Raw genomic sequence first — 21,770 nt, 5'->3', positions numbered from 1 at the left:
GCTGTACTGGTGCCACATAATCTTGCGTCTTTTCTGAAAGGAACTGCACAGAAGAAATCAGCTGCATCAGGATCCAAGCAAAACCAAGGCGCTGCAGACCATCATAGAGATGAAAGTAAGAACCTGACTCACAATAGACAGCCTGACCATAAGCACATGTAGCACTCACCATTAGAAAAGAATAATTAACTACAGTATTTTTTAAATTTTATTATTTTTGATATGAAGGTTCCTCTAACTATGACTGTATACAAACAAACAAACAAACTAATCATGGACAGTCTGTCTGAAACCAGATGTTAAATACAATGAAACATCTGTCCTTTGAGTCACTGACATTTGCAGCTGAGTCAATAGTAAACACACTGACACATCTCTCTATCTCTCTCTCACACACACACAGACACTCTGCTGCTCACAAAGCAGTTGTGTAAACATCAACAAGAATCAATATTATTGTTCAACATTTCAGCTATCGCGGCTCGCCGGAGAGGTGCAGTAGCCGGTCATGCCACGCTGCATCACACTTGTGATGACATGACAAGCAACGACGTATTTAATTTCAACCCTTCAACATCACAGACTGTCTGCAAATGTGCATGTCCATGATTTCAGCTTTCAGTTTGTGCCGATGAGCATTGTTTAAAACTGCAGAGCTTTGTTTTAAAATGTCATTCAAAGTTTCTGAAGACACCAAATGAATTATAGCAAAATGCGTGTCAAATGATGCACAAGGTATTATTTGGAAAATCTTCTATTTGATGTAACCTGATCGTACAGGTCTCAAAATGGCATCTTAGCTTTGAATAATTCACTTAAGCTATAATAGTGAAATAGCTTCAGTGAAGCACTGGAACAAGGAGAGAAAGAATATGTCAGGGATGTTTTATGTAACTTTGAAGCTTCAGGGAAAATTTAAGGTACATTTAAATATTGGGACAAACATTCATATTACATTAGAAAATATTTAAGAAGATAGACTTGGATTGCAGGTTCAGATTGCTTTTAGCTTTCAGCTCAAGCTAGTTACATTTTACATACATCCATATTCCATTTTTTAAAACTGATGCAGCTGTTATATGCAAATATGTAACATGCAAATGTGCTTATATTCTGTTCCGAGGGTAAACACATCCATTCAGATTAACACTTGTTGTACGGCTGAACTGTACAACAAGTGTTGTAGCACGGTAGACACCACCAGCCTCACTGCAGAGGCCTGACATCACTTCCTCAAAATAAATCATGACATCATCGCTGAGATGACACAGCCCCTCTCACTCGGCTGGATCGGCACTGTGCAGGCCCCAGCCTCCCTCTTGGTGCGGTCATGTGACATCTGTGCTCTGAGATCCTGCTGATTTGCATACAGAGCGAGGGAAGACCCGCCTCCTCCTCCTCCGCCTCCTCCTGTGCTGTGCCGGAAGACCCTGCATCTCTCCCCTCTCCTCTCTCCCTCTGCTGTGTTGATGCTGATGCTGATGGAAGCACGAATAATCCTCCCTCCCTCTCCGCCTTACATCTCTCCCGCCCTCTCCTCCTCACTCACCAGAGACAGTGCACAGTATATAGCCTGCCTGCTGCTACCATGGAAACAGGTGTGGTTGTTTATGACAGTGAGAGGCCAGTATGCAGGGAGATAGATAGAAAGAGAGACACACAGAGGCAGGGAAAGAGAGATAAGGAGCGAGATTTACCGACCAGGTCGATGTACGAGTGATAACATGTGGATGGAATAAAATCTCCCTCCTTTGAAGGTACGGTGTCTTGTATCTATTGCAGCAACATTAGTTCATTGATGTTCTGAGACTGAGGTGAGATGCAATGGCAAGTGCATGTACGTGTGCAGTGCTCGTGCATTGCACCCCTCAGATTCTTCTCGGATAGTCTATCATTCCTCATTATCATACATTACCCATGCTCCTCTGCAGTGGGCTACGACTGACCCTGCTAACGGCCACAAGTTCATAAGTTCAGAGCCACTAGGAGGAGAGAAGGAGAGACACAAAAAGAGAAAAAGACAGGAAGGAACAAGGTTGCTCTATGCTCTGCTGGAGAGGGAGATGGACCATGGCTAATCTTAAAGACGTTGTATTATTTATTTAAAAAGCCGTGAAGCTAAAGCTGCACTCGCAGTTGCAGTCCAGAGACTCGATTCTGCATTGATCTGCAAGCAACTACGGCAAAAGCCACAGCTTGTTACTTTTCTGCCTTCCCCTCTGCACGTTTCTCTCTGGTCCGGGCTGATCTCTCTGTGCTGGATGTCTGCTCAATATTTCCCAATGGTGATTAATCCTCTGAGCTGCTGCAAGGAGCTGGTAGAGAGCTTCTGATTTCACCGACAGATACCGCAGCTGCTCTCCGCCACACCGAAGAGCTTCTTCCAGCCTCTCTTCATCTCTTTCTTTCTTACTCTCTCTGTCTTTTTAGTCTCTCTTTATCTTTTTTTATTGTTGTCAGTCTTTCTATCTGTCCTGGACTCTTGTCTCTAGTTCAGGTTGATTTGCAGCATGCAACTTGTGGACATGCCAGTCAGGGTTTTGAGGTGTGTCTCCTCTGCATGTTTGTGTGCAGGACACCAAAATTGCCTCTCTGGAGCGCAACATTCGGGATCTGGAGGATGAGATCCAAATGCTGAAGGCAAACGGCTTACTGAACACAGAGGACAGAGAGGAGGAAATCAAACAGATGGAGGTCTACAAGAACCACTCTAAGTTTATGAAGACCAAGGTAGATACCGTCCGCACCATGCATGCGCTTGTAGAAAAACAGATCCTGTGAAAATATGGCTGAAAATCAAACACGAACGAGTCGTTCGGGTTACAGATGGAGCTGTGCAGAGAAGAGAATATACAAAGTGAAGCTGGTGTGTCACTTAAATTAGCTGCTTTAGCGTTTAGCGTCATCAGCAAAGTGTCCTGTTGGCAACAATCTGAGAGAGGCTGTTTTTTGAGAGGAGCTCAGTGTCAAGAATACCAAAAAAAAGGCAAAATCAGCAAGTGCATGCTGTGGCATAATAAAATACTTTTCTGCCTTAATTACATATAAATTCGAATTACTTTATTATTCTGCTGCCAATGCTCAATGCTGTAGTGCTACCTCACGTAGTCCGATTAGTTTTTATCAAATAGACTTCTGTTCTGATTTAGTTTTCAGACCAGTCAGTGTTTCTATCAGCCCACCCTCCATGACGACATGATAACTTGTGTTTTCGGCTGCTGCGTGTCGGTAGTTACAGCTGCACTGATCAAGACACCAGCTTAGCTACCTGAAAATCTGTAATCGTGTCCAGGTGTGTGTGTGTGTGGGTGTGTGTGTGTGTGTGTGTGTGTGTGTGTGTGTGTGTGTGTGTGTGTGAGTCTGCCGCTCTCTGGGGCTCATATGTCTCTCCAGAGCGTCGACTCTGTGTTTACATACCGCTCCTCACACCAGCCACAGTTTTGTTATTCTATTTTTAGACCTCTTTTCATCAATCATGAATAGAGATGATGTATAATATATGATGAATGCAGGGGAGTCAGTCCCAAATGCATATTTAATGAGAGAAAAGCGCGTTGATGAAAATAGTGCAAAAAGCTGTACTGACTAGCTCAATGTCTGGTAAAAAAAGAGGTTTCTAAGTCTTTCTCTATGTCCCCCCCACCCACACACACACACACACACACATGGCGTGATGGTAAAACATTGCATTGCTAATTGGTTGGACTTGTCGTCTGTTTCACGTGTCTGTAGATTGACCAGCTGAAGCAGGAGTTGTCAAAGAAGGAGTCGGAGCTGCTGGCTCTGCAGACAAAACTAGAGACCCTCAACAACCAGAACTCAGACTGCAAACAGCATATCGAGGTGCTCAAAGAGTCTCTCACTGCCAAGGAGCAACGTGCTGCCATCCTGCAAACAGAGGTAATGAAAAAAAACCTTTGTTTGTACACATATACAGTAAATCAACATAACAAGAAACTGCCACACAAACATCTTCATACTCCGAGCCAAACTGAGCAAATAATAGGCCTGCCGTGGGCTTGAGGGTTATTACTGCAAATCATATCAGCACTTTATTTACTTTGGGACTTCAGACTAACTGAACTGTGACTCAGGGCACCACTAAAGAAATGGTAATGCGCAGTGTACTGTCACAGCACATCTAACAAACATCAAAAACATCAAAAAGCTGCACTGATAAATGAATAACTGTGGAAGCATTACGTTTCCTGTAATGCACTGACTGAAGATCACCACCACACTAATAAATACTCACTTAGCACCCGTGTTTTTCTGCAATTGCATGGAGATTAAGTTAAATTGAATAAATACTTAAAATCCATTACCAATTACCAACAGTTGTAGGTAAATTTTGTGTGTCTAATAACTCCTATAAAGCTTTTTACTTCACATTATATGAAGCTCTTTTAGTTTAAGCAGGCTCACTACACTTTTTGGCTGTGTCGTGCTTCAGGTGGATGCTCTGCGTCTGCGTCTGGAGGAGAAAGAGTCCTTCCTGAACAAGAAAACCAAGCAGCTGCAGGACCTGACGGAGGAGAAGGGCACTCTCGCTGGAGAAATCAGGGACATGAAGGACATGCTGGAGGTCAAAGAAAGGAAGATCAATGTCCTGCAGAAGAAGGTGAGAGTCAGAGTTGATGAAAAACTTCACCATTTGAAGGATGTATGAAGGGATGGAAGGAGATTTAAAGTCAGAAGGTGGGAATACAAACTGAGGAAAATGTCCAAACCATTTACTAACTACTCTCTGAGCTATTGTTACGTTATTTATCGGTTACACCAAACCATGGTGAGTAGGCGGAGGTCTACGTAGGTGTGCTCCAGATGTAATTTTGAAACTTCAAATGAACAATGAGTGGAGCGAGTTGTTTTCCCAGATTCTTGTGTCCTGTCCTGGACTAAACCAGTCACTCTGTGAAAATAACAGCTGAGTGGTTACTCTCTCCATTAAGAATGAGAGAGTCTCTGTGGCTCTCAGGGGGAAAGTGTCCATAGAAAGACAAGCAAGAAGATATTTCTGCCTCACTGGCTCTAGTGTGTGTGTGCTATAAATACTCACAGTGTGACTCCCTCTCTCACCCTGACCTGCTCACCCATTCCCTTTGCTTTTTTTCCCTCCTCTCTTGTTCTATCACACCTCCTCTCCCTCGTCTGTCCACTTTTATCTCTCTCTTTGTCATCTCTTGTGATTTCTACATTTTTGTTTTCTTCTGATCTGGTTCTTTGCTTTTGTTTCTCTGTTGTGTCAATCATGTAATGCAGTATATTAGGTCAGTGCACATATTTTACTGTCTCTAAATAGTTTTTATATTAATGCACACTTCCTATTTGCTCACCAATGGCAGCTTGATTTATATTCCACTCCTTATTCTGCTTCTCAAGCTCTTCTTGAGAGTCTGGTGGTTTTTGATCTATTTCTTCCTGAAATGGAAAATGCTTCGTTATAAAGCCCCAGCACATTTCAAACCATGAACATGACGTTGTCTGTAGTGGGTTTTAATCTTCAAAGACTTTTGTAATCTCCGAGTCCAGATATTGCACCAACTTTAAATACTATTTACCTCTGTTTTTCTGCTTTTTCATTTCTCCCCCCTGTGCCACCACCATCCTCCCGCTCTCCTGCTCCTCCCTGTATCAGATTGAGAACCTGCAGGAGCAGCTGCGGGACAAAGACAAGCAGCTGGGGAACTTGAAGGACAGAGTCAAGTCTCTGCAGACCGACTCCAGTAACACAGACACTGCCCTGGCCACCCTGGAGGAGGCTCTGTCAGAGAAGGTATGGAACAGCACTGCAGCATTAGGAGGGATGCAATGAGTGCTTTCACAGTTGGGATGTGAAGAAGCTAGTGCTGCAGGAGCTAAATCATTTTTCCTCTCTGGGAGGTCATTTTAATGAGAGCACACAGTAGGAATCTGTTCGTCAAACTGCTGAAATTGAAATGTTGGATTTAAAAGGAAAAGTTCAACGTTTTAGGAAATAAACTGTTCGCTTTCTTGCTGAGAGTTAGATGAGAAGATTAATATACCTGTCATGTCTGTACGGTAAATATGAAGCTGCCACCAGCAGCCAAGCGACCAGCAGAGAATCCAGGACGTTACTGCTCTCGGCCAAGAAATAGTCTGGCACATAACCCAACATGTTTTTTGTATGAATTACACAAACCAGATATAATGTGTTAATGACTGAGCTTTAGAGGTACTGGCAGGTGGATTTAACCTATGCTAAGCTAAGTTAGCTGGCTGCTGGTGGTAGCTTCGTACTTGTACAGTCTACAGACATGACTGGTATCAATCTTCTCGTCTCTCATTTCCCAAACTTTTGCTTTTCTTCTTTTACTTTTACTCTTTACAAACTTAAGCTTTTTGTTCATGTAACTTCTTACAAGTTAAAGGTGCCGCCTGAGAGCTGCTCTTAAAGCTTACTCTTACACTTTGCTCTAAGTACGAGTAAGTCGCTTGATAAATGTGTCTTATTGCTCACACTCGGTGAAGACTTTTTAAACTCCTAAATTTGCTGTTAATTCTTGTGTGTAAATCGTTTCATTCTGTTTGTGTGTGTGTGTGTGTGTGTGTGCGTGTGTGTTAGGAGAGGATTATAGAGCGTTTAAAGGACCAAAGGGAGAGGGAAGACAGAGAACGTCTGGAAGAAGTGGAGTCCTATAAGAAGGAGAACAAAGATCTGAAGGAGAAGGTCAACAGCCTGCAGATAGAATTAACAGACAAAGAGGTCAGTGAGTGGAGCAAAGAGATTTTCCTTTTTGTGTGAGGGTTTAGGGGTGTGTCTACGTGGCTGCATGTTGTACACATGCCATGCCTTTATGTTTCTCTACTCTGCTGTACTGTATTGCATTGTACCTCATTCTTTCAGTAGGCCTTCATATGACATTTAAGCGGCCGCCTCTGGCACTGCGGCCCAGTTAGACCTCCTGGTTTTAACCTGTGCTAACTGTCTGTCCACCTGCAGTCCAGTCTCATCGATTTGAAGGAACACGCGTCATCCCTGGCGTCTTCTGGCCTAAAGAAAGATTCAAAGCTCAAGTCACTGGAGATCGCCATCGAGCAGAAAAAAGAGGAGTGTAGTAAGTTGGAGACGCAGTTGCAGAAGGTAGGTGTGCCTCTCACAGTGCAGAATCACTCATATGAGCTCAGGATAATGTGTAGATTTTAGTGTCAGCACAGTTCAACAAGCTGTTTTGGAAGATTATTTAGATTTTTTAAGTCTGTCCCTAGTTTTTACACAACAGTTATGTAGTACTCCACACAGTTATGTTGCAGTTAAAAGAGTGAAGAATCCACGCCACAGTTCAGTAAAGCTAACATGATACCACAGCAGTGTATCATAGCAAATACAAGTTCATACAAATTTACAGTAGTAGTGTCTGTCTTGGGTCTTCAAAATATCAAAATAAAAAATGAATAAAAAAAGAAAACCCTGTACCCACTTCTGCCCCATAGCTACTTGGCTGCAGAAAATAAAGAATAAACATATAAAATCAATAAGAAACAAAAAAAATGGAAAGCATTATGAAAAAAATGTTATTGTTGTTGTGAAAAGGATAGGGGGGGTGTCCAGGATAAAAATAACCTATTTCTGTAGTGAAACACTTGAATTTTTTATGATAAATGCTACAACTTTGACTGAACTGTGGAGAGCTTCTCTGCCCTGAATGAAGACAGTAGAGACGTCCTTTGTTAATTGCACTGAACTGTAGATAAAAAGCCAAAGCTGCGTGTCCACTGTGACAAGGAAAAAACTACCTCACCGTGAATTCAAGGGCCGCTTGAATGGAGACTATTAAGAATTATAGACTTCACAAATAGTGAATTATTTCTTTTATTCTCAGAATTAAGAGTTTTGTTGAATACTGGTTTATTTATTTTTATTACTGCTTGTATATGAAAGCTGTAAAAACCTTTAATCCTTCATTAAACTAATTCCTTGCTTGAAAAATGCAAACTTTTGTAAGTGTCAGTGTAATCCGGACTGAACCAGAAATGTGAACCTGCCTCATATAAAACACAGTTAATTAGGATAATGGCTACCATCATGCTTTCTCTCCTGTAACAGGCTGCACTGCTTTGTTAGGCCGCTGCAGGCAGCGGACAGTCCATTAAATACCCCCCTCCGCCTCTTCCTACTCCATAATCCACAGACTATCCTCGTGTCCGTTCCTCCGCATTTGTCCGTGATGTGTTGCCCTTAACCTGTAACAACATGTGCTGTACTGAGACTATGTTACTGCTCTGTCAAACATGTATTGTAACATGTCTGATCCTGCTGTTCTCTCCTCAAACTAAATCCTAACACTTACTCTCCTGGGTCCCCCTCCCCCCTACCCCACCCTGCCCCACTGCCTTCCTCAACCCCTCCGTTTGCAATGTAGCAAGCTGAGCAGCTATTCAGTCACATGAACAATCCTGTAAGTCCCTCTCTTGAGCGATCTGAGGCACATATTGAAAGCATGAGGACACTGATAACTTCTTTGAAACATGCTAGATGGTGATCATGCCAGCCCCCGGCACAGGTTTCTGCTTTCACCCACAGACCCACCCAGATGCATGTTGATCATTGCACTGTACTGATATAATGAGCTGTATACTGCACTCAAGAGTCGTGTGCAACGTACTCATTCTGCAGCTGTTTGTGTTTGTGACACGTGGTGAAACTGGTGCTACATACACAGTATTTAAAGTTTATTTGATCAGTTGGAATTATACAGTATACAGTATATCTGGCTCTGGAGTTGGTTTATCTGTAGTTAGTTGTTTAACTACAGTGAGATTTTGTTATTCTAGCACTTTAAAGAACGGCTTGTTCCATGCAAGAATTTAAAGATTAAGCAAAATTTTCAGTCACTACACTTTCATTAGGGCAAATGTTTGAGATCAGGATATCCTAGAGCTTATCAGACCTGTGTTTTGTCATGCAAGTACACATGTGAGATGCAGCTCGCAGTTCTAGTTCTTAAGGTCCAAATGCATATCAAGCATTAATCTCTTCACAAAGGCTTCTCAGATACTGTATGTAATGGAATTCAAAGGACATGACTTGGGGTTAACTTCCAGTTTCCTGGAATGAACCATGAAACTGAAAGTTTTTCATCTTTTCCATTTGCTACTAAATTACTTTGAAGATGACGGAGAAATGATTTGGATCGGTAGGACTTTTTTACTCCTTCACAGAATAATATTCAGTGTATTTTAGGATCCCAGTAAATGTCCAAGTCCAGCTTTAAATTAAATGGATGCACTGATATAAATTTTTAAAAGCTGACACCAACATTTTCACACTCCAATCACTGAAACGTATTTTTGTGGAGCTTAGTGAAATTGCAGGTTTAAAATAGTTAATAAAGCACAGGCTGTATGGAGCCTAATTTGTATGTCCAATAAAGTTCCTGACAAAGTATTTTCAATATACTTCCACGTTGATTAGTGGATCTAAAGTTACTTTATATACATTTTGCAATTTGAATCACTGAGAAAAAAAATCTCCCACAAGTTAAATCCAAACATCGCTCCTCATGCTTAAAATATGAAAACTTAACTGTTAGCCGACAGATTTACTTGGTCCCTGTTGCTTCTGTTTCTCCATTCTTTTGACTGACAATCACAAAGACTGTGCAGCTTCGTTGGGTTTGCATGACATGGTCGACCTTGTTGCATGTTGTCACTGTCAGTGTTGCCACGCTTTTTCTTTCGTCTCAGTGTGGTGCGGTTAGCTGAGGTGTCAGCTGTGGTTGGAGATCACTGCAGTGTTTTGGTGGATGCTCTCTGGCTCTGTATAACTCGTGCACTCCTGCGACCTGTGTTGACATGTGTGGCTGCGTATTGTCTCGAGGGTGATGTGTATCACTGTAATGTACTTCATGGAGAGTTACAAACTGTTGCAATAACGGCGATATTAGTCCACATTGAGCTCTGGTTAGTTTGTGACAGATAACCAATGAGACAGAATCATGATTTAGCATTTTACTGCCACTGATTTGTTACTTTTCTTGTTAAAATGCTGTACACACACATACACAGTCCTGTACTCTGCATACTTACCAAGTGTGTGACTGGGAGTCTCAGAGGGCCGTTAAATGGAGCTAAATAATGGCTCTGTTAAAGCTAATGAGCCAGCACCAGTAATGATGCCCTTGTCCACAACATTTTACTCTGCTTTATTCATTCAGAAAGAGAGAGAGAGTAAGGGGAGTAGTTAATATAAGACACTGATGGACTGCAATGTACTGTATGTATCTCTCTTCCATTGGCAGTAAAGCATTCTGTGCTGTAACCGCATGGTTGTGTTGACATTATGATGTTGACTGAGCGTATCTTCGGGTGTGTGCATGTTTGTCTGTTCGTGTCTCTCCCCGGCGCATGATGCAGAAGGCCCATGAGGTGGAGCAGCAGTCCGGCTCCAGAGGGAACCCGGACTACGTGGACCGAGTGAAGCTGCTGGAGAAGGAGGTGAGCTACTACAAGGACGAGGCCAACAAGGCTCAGACGGAGGTGGAGAGACTTCTGGACATCCTGCGAGAGGTGGAGACTGAAAAGAATGACAAGGACAAGAAGATCGCCGAGTTGGAAAGGTATTTAACTCTGACTGTCTATATGAAGTTAGTTAAAGTATTCAAAGACATCTTAACCTTCAGTTTACTCTGATGTAATTACTCCCTTTCATCTAACAGTATATATTGTCTACTACTGTTATAGTTACATAGATATAATGAGTATGTATGCTTTGTATGTATTTCAGCAAAATTGTTACATTACAAAGCATACAGTAATACAAACATGCAATACATAACAAAATAAGATACAGCATAGAGAGAGAGAGACCCACACACAAAAGGAATACTGTGAATATTTTTCCTATTGTTACGTGTCCACATATAGAAAGAATAGAAAGAAGAGCTAGATCAAAAAGTCATTAAAGATTTGGTGGTTTTTAAGGGACAGTTCACCAAAATGAAAGAAAATTATAATTTTTTAAATAATGAATTAACAATACAATAATGATTTGATGATTGGTGTTTCATTTTTTACCTCTTCATTTTAGATTTGTTTAAAGTCTTCTTTCTTTTCTTTTTACCAAAGCACTGACAAAGAGCAAGATCTTAGATGATAATGAGAATAAATATGAAACAAAATTTAACTCCAATTATACTCCAAACCTCTCTAAACTAAAAAGAAAACCAGGTTTGAATTTGATCACTATTACTAAGTTTGTTTTTAGATATTTAGTCAATGCTGATCCATAGAAGAAACCGAGTGCATCTTTGGATGGACACTCAGCCATACTGCTGTGTTGTGGGCTGTGGTCAAACAGACAGTTTTGGTTTTATCTGCTTTTGATATTTGGTCTCTGATATTTCTGCCTTTCTGTGAACATCATAAGAAATACCAATACCATTCACTTCCTGACAAAATGTGTTATTTTGTAATTTGGGTGAACCCACTGTTTAATGGTATCTTAAATAATACAGTGCTTTCAAAGTTCAAATACAGTAGCACTTGTGCTTTGTCACTTTTAAAGTACCCTGGGCTATGTTCTCCATGTTTTAAGTAAACTTTTATGTGCCTATGCTGCCATTTTCCCGTTGTAATGTACAAGTGTGACGCCATGAGGGTGAGTCAGCACAGTGTACTGCAGTGGACCCAGTCATGGTCTTGTATAGTACACTCAGAAATACACTCTCTTGATGGACAATGGTTGCAGCTGCATGTTGAGATATACCAGAATTGATGATCAGTCACCCCCTTAATGGAAGAGGTTAAACTGATTTCAGTTAATGGAGCACATAAATAAAGCTGGTGGTCTCATCAGCTCTTGGCTCACCACTCGGTGCAGTATGTGGTCCAGAGTCTCCGTACTGGAAACAGCTTTTGGCTTTTGTTCGGCTGATGGAGGAGATCGTCTTCCTTCTCCTGGACAGGGATTTAAACTGATGAGACTGAGACGCAGATTGGTTGGACTGCATGAGAGCCACACATGAGCGCTGTCTGCCAATGACAGCCCTTCTCCCCTCAGTCACAGTCCCACCACTTAGTGTTAAAACCAGTTGTATTTTTCCTTCCCAGCTAGTGATAGGGGCCATTTCCTTTCAGTGTCATGCTAATTTGTTAGTGGTGTTCGATTAATTGAGTGTTCTTGTCTTTTTTTTGCCATCTTTACCCACTTTTTTCTGTCCCGTTCCCTTTCTATCTTCCGTTTCACACCCACCTGTCCCTGTCTTCACCCTCTGCCATTGATCGACCTCGGTCTTGAACCAACTTTCTTTTCTTCCCTTCTCAAATCCGTTCCTGTTTTCAAAATCTCTTTTCCATCTCCCACGCAACTCTTTCTCTGTTGTGCCCCCTCTTACACCAGCCCCCCTCCCTCTGCCCCTCGCCCCACCCCTCGTCCCGGTGGCAGAGCTCCCCCTGACCCGCTCCCTTCTGTGTCCGCTGCTCCCCAGCAGATAGGGGGCATGGTGTGGGATTTCCTGGGAAAGTGAGTGCTCTGCCCTGGCACTTCAGCTCGGCTGCGTGGTTAAAGTCTCCGACTGTGACTGCCGCAACTGCATCTGGTTTCACCTGTGTGCCTGGGTCTGCCTGCTGTCTGAAGGATGCACAGATCTTTGTATCGGACGGGCTGTGTTTTTAGTCTGTGGTGTTATTACTGTACCCGTACACATGATACAAAGATCATTGGATCAATGTTATGCTTTTATTTCTTCAGCATGTGTTTGCTTAGTGGTTAACTGTATGTGCCATGATTGTTTTTTGATCAGTCTGTGTGAGAGAGTTGATGCTGCATGTTTATTTTTTCAAACTGCATGTGGCAACCAGCATTAACAGCTATCTGTCTCTGCACTGATGACAGAATGGGTAATTAAGTGAGCAAAGATTTTGATGTATGACAAATCACATTACAATTACAAATCAGCAAATTAAAGCACCACGTGGTAGAGTATGAGTAATTGTACATGTGGCTCAAATACTCTAAATAATAAAAGTCAATATGAAGTTCAAACCTTAAAGTTTGAGGTTTGTACCTCAGTCAACTCACAAGTACAAAACTTCAGGTCATCATTTTGCAGTATATGTCCAGGCGGTCATATATTCTGTGCTATTCCTTTGATTCCCTGAACAGTAGACGTTACTTCACACTGGGGTTCCTGTTGTGGCACGTTTCTCTAATGATGCATGGTAAAGTCACACAATAAAGCCAATCACACCAAGGATTCAGCAAACTAGCAACCAAATTTTACAATTTATACTGTACAAATGTTCACAGCTGTAACTAAAAGCCCCTATCAAAATGGTCACTTGTATATAGATATTTAATACAAAGTAATACTGTAAGTACTACACTATATACTGTATTATTAGCAGTCTTAGAGTATGTAGAACTTGGTGTGATTTTCTCAATTGCTCTCGCTTCTTTCATCCATTTTAGTTGAATGTACTGTACAATTTTGTTCCTCAGTGTCCCTTGTTGAAATATCTATATATGCACACACACACAAACACACACACACTTTGTAGTGTCTTTTTGTGGTGTTGGCTGTTTGTTGTATGAAGTTTCTGTTCCTAGAGCTGAGGCCTCCTCCTGCCATGAGCACGCTTCCCCTGCTCATTCCATCCGCCCATCTGCTCACCTCACCCTACGTCACCCTACGTCACCCTCCCCCTCTGTAACTCTCAGCTCACCTTCAAATCGCCCCAGTAACATCACCCGACAGCCCCTCTCTTTTCTAGCGATCTTTCCCGGTGCCCACCTTCCTGCTCTCCCTTCCAACCTGCCCCACCCCGCCCTGCCTAGCTTGATCTAACAGATACTAAGGGAAATGATCAGCCTAGTGGCCTGCATGAATAGAGCTGCTGTCCTCCAGGTCTACACGCGCTCAGTAAGTGAGGTGCTGTAGTAGGTAGGGTCTGGACTGAACCCTCGGTCCTGAAGTGTGTCAGTTCAGTCGGGTCTCTTCTGTCTGAACAAGCCTGCATCCATAACTGATTCTCTCCCCAGCTCACTCCTTCTCTTGGTCAAACCACTGTTGGCTTCCCCTCCTTTTGCTCGGCACTCAGACCTGTCCTCCTCCCCTCTTCTTTTGCCCGGCTGATTTTTGCCTGTCTGACTGCATGTCTGCCACTCCCAGGCTTGGCAGCAGATGCACATGGTTTCGTATTTTCAGAGAAGGTGCATCATTAGCTGCATTAGCTGTGTCAGGCTGCAGAGCAGCAGCTGTCACAAGCGCCTTTGTAATCTCCCCTGTTGTTTGACCATGAACACATACTGTGATCTCCTCTGGGTCCTCTCTATTGTTTTCTTGTGGTTGTTTCTTTATGTTCTGGTTCTAATGTCTCTTTTTTTTTTACTTTTTCCTTTGTGTGCTCTCGTCTCCTGCTTCCAATGTCTCCACCACCTGTCCTGTCATCCCCTTCTCTTCTACCTTTTCCTTTCCCCATCTGCAGTCTAGCTCCCAGGTAAGGTATGCCCCCCCCCCCCCCCCCCCCCATTGCGCAGCCATCTCTACCTAAATCCATCCTAACTCTGGTGCTTAAACCTGTGAGTCACGTCATGTTAACATGAAGCTATTAATTCATCTGTGATGCTCATGTCTTGTTGCTGTCCTTGTGATCTCATGATTGGTACCATTTTGAAACAAGATTCATTCAAAATGCACCTGACATGATCCATTAAGCTGTACTTACTCTACTTGTTTATGTTTCATGTTTTGTGTTGTTATATATGGGTAATATCGTACCCTACTCACACATCAAATTACTTTGTATATAACACTATTGCCTCAAGAATGTAGTTTGCATTTTGAAATAGATAAATGGTACAGTAACTACAGAATGGATGGCAGAAAAATGATAGGCACAGAAATGCTCTTACATGTTTGTGGTTTTACAGACAAGGAGGCAAAGACCAGACCAAGAAAGGACCAAACATCAAACTGGGACCACAAGGGGACAAGAAAGGCTTAGGACAAGACCTTCGTAAGGACAGCTCCATGGACAGTGGCCACCACTTAAAGGTGCGGATTTACTCTTGAAAAATACACACAGTTGTTAGTCTATTAGGTACACTTATTGTATTGTGTTATACTGACAGGTGTTTCTATTTTCTCCACCCATTTATATAAATGAGTGTAGGATAAATAACGGAAACACCTCTGTGTATAATGTGTAGCAGTTCAACAGCACCACAAACTGCATCCTCGAAAATGACCATACAGTTGAATCAACACCTCTCTAAAACAGTTTCAAGAAAAACTGAACATAATATGTAGTATGTGGTGATATATGGTTTATACTTTAATGTCATTGTGTCTTATTTATACATTTGGTGTGTGTTCCCATATAATGCTTGTTGTCTGTCAGTTGGAGGAGCTGATGAACACACTGGAAAGGACGAGGCAGGAGCTGGATTCCACCAAGCAGCGTCTCTCCTCCACACAGCAGTCACTGCAGGAGAGGGACGGCCACCTCACCAACATGAGACAAGAGCGCAGGAAACAGCTGGAGGAGATCCTGGAGATGAAGTTAGTGCCATCATGACATTTCCACATGCCATCATCAACCTCACAAAGACAGCCCACAATGTCACTTCTCTTGATGTGTTTCTGGCTTGGATTCACTTCTTGTCTGGAAACCTAGTCAGATTCTCCCTAAACTATCCTCCAAAATAAGTTCTGAATACATTTGAGTTGAGAAATAGGGCATGCAGTTCATGATTAATGTTATACCAAAACACTTACCTAGTTTAAATTTAAAGTCACATCCGCATTTACACACCCATAGTTTGATTATTGGTTCATTATGTATCTGATAAGTCTTATCGATTCTCAGAGGATATTTTTACATTAAGGGAAATACCCCTTATTTTGCAGTAACTTCCTTGAGTCTTGTCATCACCATTAGGTTGCCAGGCAACCAGCAGAGACTCCAGGAAGTCACTGTGCCTGGCCAAAAAATAGTCCCACACTGAAACACAGCCCCCCATGAAACCATAACCTGTCGTCTTAACACTTCAGTCTTTATACGGATTAAATAAACAAGCTGTTCCCCCTGTATCGAGTCTTTATGCTAAGCTAAGCTAACTGGCTGCTGGCTTCAAACATGAGAGTGTTATCAATCTTGTCATCTAACTGTCGGCAAGACAGCAAAAAAGTGTATTTCCCAAAATGTGGAACTATTCCTTTAAATCTCCGAGTGAGAAGTGAGCATGGCAAATGTAGTCTTGCTGAGGCTAATTTTATGTCGTTCTTTAGAGGAGAACAAAGCAATCAGACTTGTGAGTAACTTGACTTGTGTCATTGTTTGTCATCTGGCTTCTGAAGCCGGACCCCCGCCATAAGTAGTTTTACTAGCACCATTTGACGTTGATGCAGTTAAATTTAATTGACAGTTTTTTACTTAAAGACGCTTCATATAATAGATTACCTACATACCATTTATTTAATGTTCTTTCTATTTTATAAAATGTAAGATAAGTGCTGATGCCGTAATGTTGTTTTTCTTCTTCAGGCAACAAGCTCTGCTGGCAGCCATCAGTGAGAAAGATGCTAATATTGCACTGCTGGAACTGTCTGCCTCCAATAAAAAGAAGACCCAGGAGGAGGTGCTGTCCCTCAAGAGGGAGCGGGACAAACTGATGCACCAGCTCAAACAACATGTTAGTACTGCAGCACAATGTCAAGGAAAATTCTGTCTGCACTGTAGCTGATTGCCAAGGCAGCGTTAATCAAAATGAAAAATATATCTGCACAAGGCAACTAGCCATTTTTCCCATTTCATCTACAGGGAGTGGTACACAGGCATAGCCACTGATCCTCTTTGCTAGTTCAGTTTTGGCGCTTTTCCCAAATGCAACGTCTCATTTTGTAGGATGAGTCAGAGCCATTTTAAGTCAAGTCCCAAGCCCCGAGTTTTCATTGCAAGTCAATCGCAGCTCTTTTCTGGCCATTAACATGACATTTTATTTCAGCTTTGATATTTTTTTCTATCAAGGCTGTGTTCACTGGCATAGCTGAGGTCAAATCCATTAAATGCATAGGTCTATAATGTAATATTCAAGGTGTGTTTACCAGGTAAAAACCTGAGTCTTAAATGTTTTTGCTTTCAAGCCTCAAGTCATGTCAGGTCTTCAAGGAGTCAAGTCTCAAGTAAGTAAAGTCTCGCAGTAGTCAAGTCCAAGTCAAGTTTCAAGTTTTTTTGACTTGAGTCTCACTTGAATAAAAGTCTCAGGTCTATTGCTCTGGTATGAGTTATACACCAGGAAATTAGGCAGCAACAATGTGGAATACATATGAAGGTAAAGCCAGGAGACAGCTATCTTAGCTTAGCATAAAGACTGGAATAATGGGAATGTTGTTGAGTCATAAATGCATTTGATGCTGATCATGAGGGAATAATGTTCTTTTTAACAGCTGCAGATCATCATGCCCTAACCAGTTTCCTCTTTCTACAGACACAGAGCAGAATGAAGCTGATAGCCGACAACTATGAAGATGAGCAATATCATCCACATGCTCCGCACCACCCCCAGCCTCAGCCCCCGCACGGTCAGCCTCAGTCCCAGCCCCAGTACCCCCACGCTCCCCACGCTCCTCACGCTCCTCACGCTCCTCACGCTCCCCATGCCCCCCATGCCCCCCATGCCCAGCAGACTCCATATCCACACGCCCTGCATCCGCAACACCCACAGCACCCGCAGCACCCACAGGCACCACCACAACACCCACACCCACAGCAGCCACAACCCCAGTACCCTCACCCTCCTCACCAACAGCACCCCCAGCAGCACCCTCAGCACCCCCAACCACCTCCCCAGCACCAACAGCACCAACAGCACCCACGGCCCCCACAGCCCCAACACCCTCACCAACAGCACCCACAGCATCCTCCACAGCACCCCCACGGACATGCCCCTCCGCAGCACCCTCACCCTCAGCACCCACACGGCCCTCCCCAACAAGGACCCCACCCCCAACATCCTCATCCCCAGCATCCTCAACACCCTCAACACCCTCAGCACCCTCAACACCCGCAGCACCCGCACCACGCCCAGCACCCACGTCACCCGTCGCCCCATCATCGTGGAGGGCCGACCCGAGGACCACCACATGCTGGTCACCGTCCTGCCCCGGACCAGGTTAGATGTCCCCCATGTCATGCTTGTTATTATTGTTTTATTTCTTTTTACTTTTGTTAGCAGCAAGTTTTCCCCATCATAAAAAGCCTCGTAGCTTTCATTGCACAGTGGGATTTTAGTTATTTTGGTTGGTACAGGTTCAGTCGTCTCAGGCTTTTTTGAGTACTGAGGTGTATCAGCATTTCTTTAAGCTCTATTTACAGTGACAAATCTCTCCATCTCTTGGTCAGGAGTTGCTATTTCTGACTACTGTGCATCTGGAAAACTCAAGTGACCGCGTGTTCAGTTACTATAACAAATGTCAGCCGTTACCTGTCATGTCACCAAACTGCGACATAACCAATTAATTAACATTTAACATAACAGGATTTAAATGTTTTTGCTTATTTCTACCATTTTGATATGTTTTAAAACGGTGGTAAAACGTTATGCACAGTCAAAAAAATAGAAATGAACAAATCCTGTGGCACCATTGGCCCGTCCTTAAGGTACCCCAGGGTCTGTTGAAAACTAGTCTCACTTTCTCGTGATGATGCAAATACTCACAATACAAAGTATAGCCTTGTAAAATCTTTGCCAAAAGCGGTACTGTAACTACTTAACACATTAATAAATTCTCTGATGCTTGCTTTTACTCTTAAATGTGCTTATTTTTCTATCACACTGCCTGCTGTTCCAGTGATGTCTTTTGATCAGCACTTACTCCAGTTTCTGCCTACTTTCTTCCCTTCTGCCTGTAACACTGCCAACAACAGGATGACGACGAGGGCATTTGGGCATAATCCTTGCTGTGACAACCAAAGCTCTGATGTTGGTTTGAGGGGTGAGATATATTTAAGACTTTCCCACTTTATGATTCTCATTCTCTGCCTGCAGTGTCTGTATTTTGTAACGAACAGTTGCATGACGTCCGGATTTTTGTATCACTCTCTCACAATCAGAGTATTCAGTCACTACTGGAGGAGCACAGCCATGCCATGATGTTGAAACACTACCAGACCAAACATTTATTACCTCCACTCAATCAAGACTCAGCAATGGGACCTTTGTTTATTTTCTGGGGAAGAGAAGGGGGCACTCAGGTGCGCAGGTCATGCGGGGAGACTGACAGCTGAGCAGGTAATTTCACACATTTCATATTAGGACACCTATAATGTATAACAGCACATAAAATTAATGTATTCAATTATTGAAAATATATTTCTAAACTGCAACTTATTACTTACTATAATCTTCTTTATTTTCTGCTCAAGGTGACCAGGGACCTCGTGTTTTTGTGAACAGGAGCAGGTGTCATATACTTCCTCCATACAGGATCACAGACACGGGACTGAATTGGAAGGAAAGAGGGAGATGTTGTCGATGATGGAGAGACAGATATGCTCTGTGTCAGATTCCTGCCTGGACAGGGCACGTGATAAACATGGCAGCCCTGCGTCAGAGGTCTCACAGAGGTCACCTCACCTGTCTGTCACCTGCCGGACGCTGCACCTCTTCAGGCCAACAACGCCCTCTTGATCCTCCCAGCAGAGATCTCATGACTGTCTGCCAGCCCAGTATTTGTTCTTCATCCTTCTTCCTTTGATTGATTCAAGGTCATGGTTGTCTTGTTGTCTGTTTCACCTGCCTGACTGACTCCTCTGGCTCTGGTTGGCTCCCCCACCTGACTCTGTCATGGTTCCTTGATCCTCACTGCCCTGCTGACCCACCTGGTGACGTCTGACCCCTCTACCTGGCTATCATGACCCTCGGTGTGCAGAGTCTCTTCTGTTGTTTTAGTCTTCTGATCATGTCGATGAGCTATTTTACCCTTTGTGGCACAGAGTGACCTCTTTTTTTATCTTCATACATGCCCCACCCTGCATCCATTTCTTGAGAAGCTCATGTTTAGCATTTCAAACGTAGTGTCCCTTCACTTGCTTTTTCCACCAGAGTATAGCATGTTCCACACACACCAGATTTGAGTGATTTTAGTGATTTTGTTGTCATCTCTTGTTTGCAAAAGGAAGAGCTTAGAGTTGACTGACTTCTCGCCTTTAGCCTTGCCTGCAGCATCGGGGGTTTCCTTGGCTGCATGAGCAGGGCCCTCCTGTTCTCGGGCGTGTTTTAGCCTTAAGGTTGTGGCTGCCATCGATGTTTCTCTTCATGTTACCTCATTTTAATCAGAAGTAGTCAAAAAAATTATCAATCTATGCAGGTGTCAACGTAGAGTGAATGCATTTTCATTTCCCCATCCTTACTCAAATTTATATTATAATTTAGTAATTAACCATCCAATCAGAGCGGCCAAGAGAGTGGTCAGAAAATATTCATCAGTTCATCGGTCTGATTATTTTGAGGTTCTGAGACTATGCACCTATGCACCTCCTCCGTGTTGCAGGAATTTTTACTAATGGTGCTTCTGCTGGTGCTCAAACTAAATGGTGTCAGAAGACCTGGTCAAGAGCATCTTTTAGTCCTTTTACAGTAGAGGGACTTGATCCCACAACGGGCTCCATAAACAACTGTAAAAGACTGCTTTGTACATACGATTTGACTTTGGGGGCTTTGTGAGCAACAATCACTTAAAGACCCACACAGAGGTGATTTCCCTGTATGAATACTGCTACTATAAATAACATTATAGACTATGAAGTGGAGGCAATGTTCAATAGATGTTTTCCCTGCAGGTCTATTTGTACCATTGACACCCCAGTCTTTGACCTACAATATGCTCCTGCTCCCCTCTCCCTTGTAATACTCCTCTTCCAGCAGTAGCCTGTGTGACCTCCCCAAACATAGTGACTTGTTTTCTCCTTCTCAACAAGGTGGCCTGTGCCTCGTAAAAACTGTACACATATATGATAGATATGCATATATTATACATATAGAGAGAAATCTATAGAGTGTGTCTATACGTGGTCAGAAAATCATTTCAAACTGACAAGATAATATATGTTTTTTCTTCATGGTTATTTTTCTAACTGGCTGGAGGTCGGAGAGATGTCTTATTTAGAGTGTTGAGTGGTGTGATTTTCCTCTGATTTGTACATTGTGAGAAAACCCCTCAGCAGCAAGTAACATTCCCTGTCTGAAAACACAGGACAGCCCGAAAGAAAAAAAAAAAAAGAGCTTTAGAGCAGTTTATGGGAAATAGAGAAGTGTATCGAAATCTATCTAGAAGTCTGGAAAAGATGACATTATTACATTCCTTTCTTAATGTGAAAACATTCAGTTGAAGACCACTTGTGGTGACAACTTTGAACAAATAAAAAAAGACTTGTCTTGAATCTTGCAGCTCACATAAGTAGCAACGAGATTATGTCTGCTGCAGTCAGCAGACAGAAACTTGCACTTGTGAGTGAGGACTATCACTATTAACATCCAAGTGGAGGTTTGAGTGACTCTGTCGGGATGCATTTCTTTCGCGTGTTTGTCGTTGTTGTCGTCTTGTAAACAGAAGTGGTGACATACGTGACTGTGACAGCTGATTAAGTAGAAAAACCAACATACATTGTTACAGTATAGTGGAAAATTTAATTAGACTGTTACTATCCCCACTTCCTCTCCCTCCCCTCATGGTGCCTGTGTGTCTCCCTTATATGGCCAAGTGTTGATTGTTGTATATAAATGTCTTTCCATCTTCCACAAACCG

The 21,770-nt window shown here is 42.7% G+C and overlaps 1 protein-coding gene across 1 annotated transcript in view; it reads left to right on the top strand.

Annotated features, from left to right (window-relative positions):
* The window catches only part of erc2 (ELKS/RAB6-interacting/CAST family member 2), a 29,580-nt gene extending 10,662 nt beyond the window's left edge, over positions 1–18,918 (top strand). The window contains exons 3-17 of the mRNA XM_070903117.1: positions 41–115; positions 2,575–2,730; positions 3,733–3,900; positions 4,454–4,621; positions 5,639–5,776; positions 6,587–6,727; positions 6,965–7,105; positions 10,381–10,607; positions 12,362–12,484; positions 14,894–15,017; positions 15,364–15,524; positions 16,510–16,657; positions 17,453–17,512; positions 18,035–18,136; positions 18,892–18,918. Coding sequence (XP_070759218.1) covers positions 41–115; positions 2,575–2,730; positions 3,733–3,900; positions 4,454–4,621; positions 5,639–5,776; positions 6,587–6,727; positions 6,965–7,105; positions 10,381–10,607; positions 12,362–12,484; positions 14,894–15,017; positions 15,364–15,524; positions 16,510–16,657; positions 17,453–17,512; positions 18,035–18,136; positions 18,892–18,918 — 1,959 coding nt within the window. The remainder of the gene's footprint in view (positions 1–40; positions 116–2,574; positions 2,731–3,732; positions 3,901–4,453; positions 4,622–5,638; positions 5,777–6,586; positions 6,728–6,964; positions 7,106–10,380; positions 10,608–12,361; positions 12,485–14,893; positions 15,018–15,363; positions 15,525–16,509; positions 16,658–17,452; positions 17,513–18,034; positions 18,137–18,891) is intronic.
* Positions 18,919–21,770: the final 2,852 nt, after the last annotated feature.

This window comes from Enoplosus armatus, chromosome 3, assembly GCF_043641665.1.
Source record: "Enoplosus armatus isolate fEnoArm2 chromosome 3, fEnoArm2.hap1, whole genome shotgun sequence".
Classification (NCBI taxonomy): domain Eukaryota; kingdom Metazoa; phylum Chordata; class Actinopteri; order Centrarchiformes; family Enoplosidae; genus Enoplosus; species Enoplosus armatus.
The sequence above is the reverse complement of the archived record's forward strand: the minus strand, read 5'-3'. Positions and strand labels throughout refer to the sequence as shown.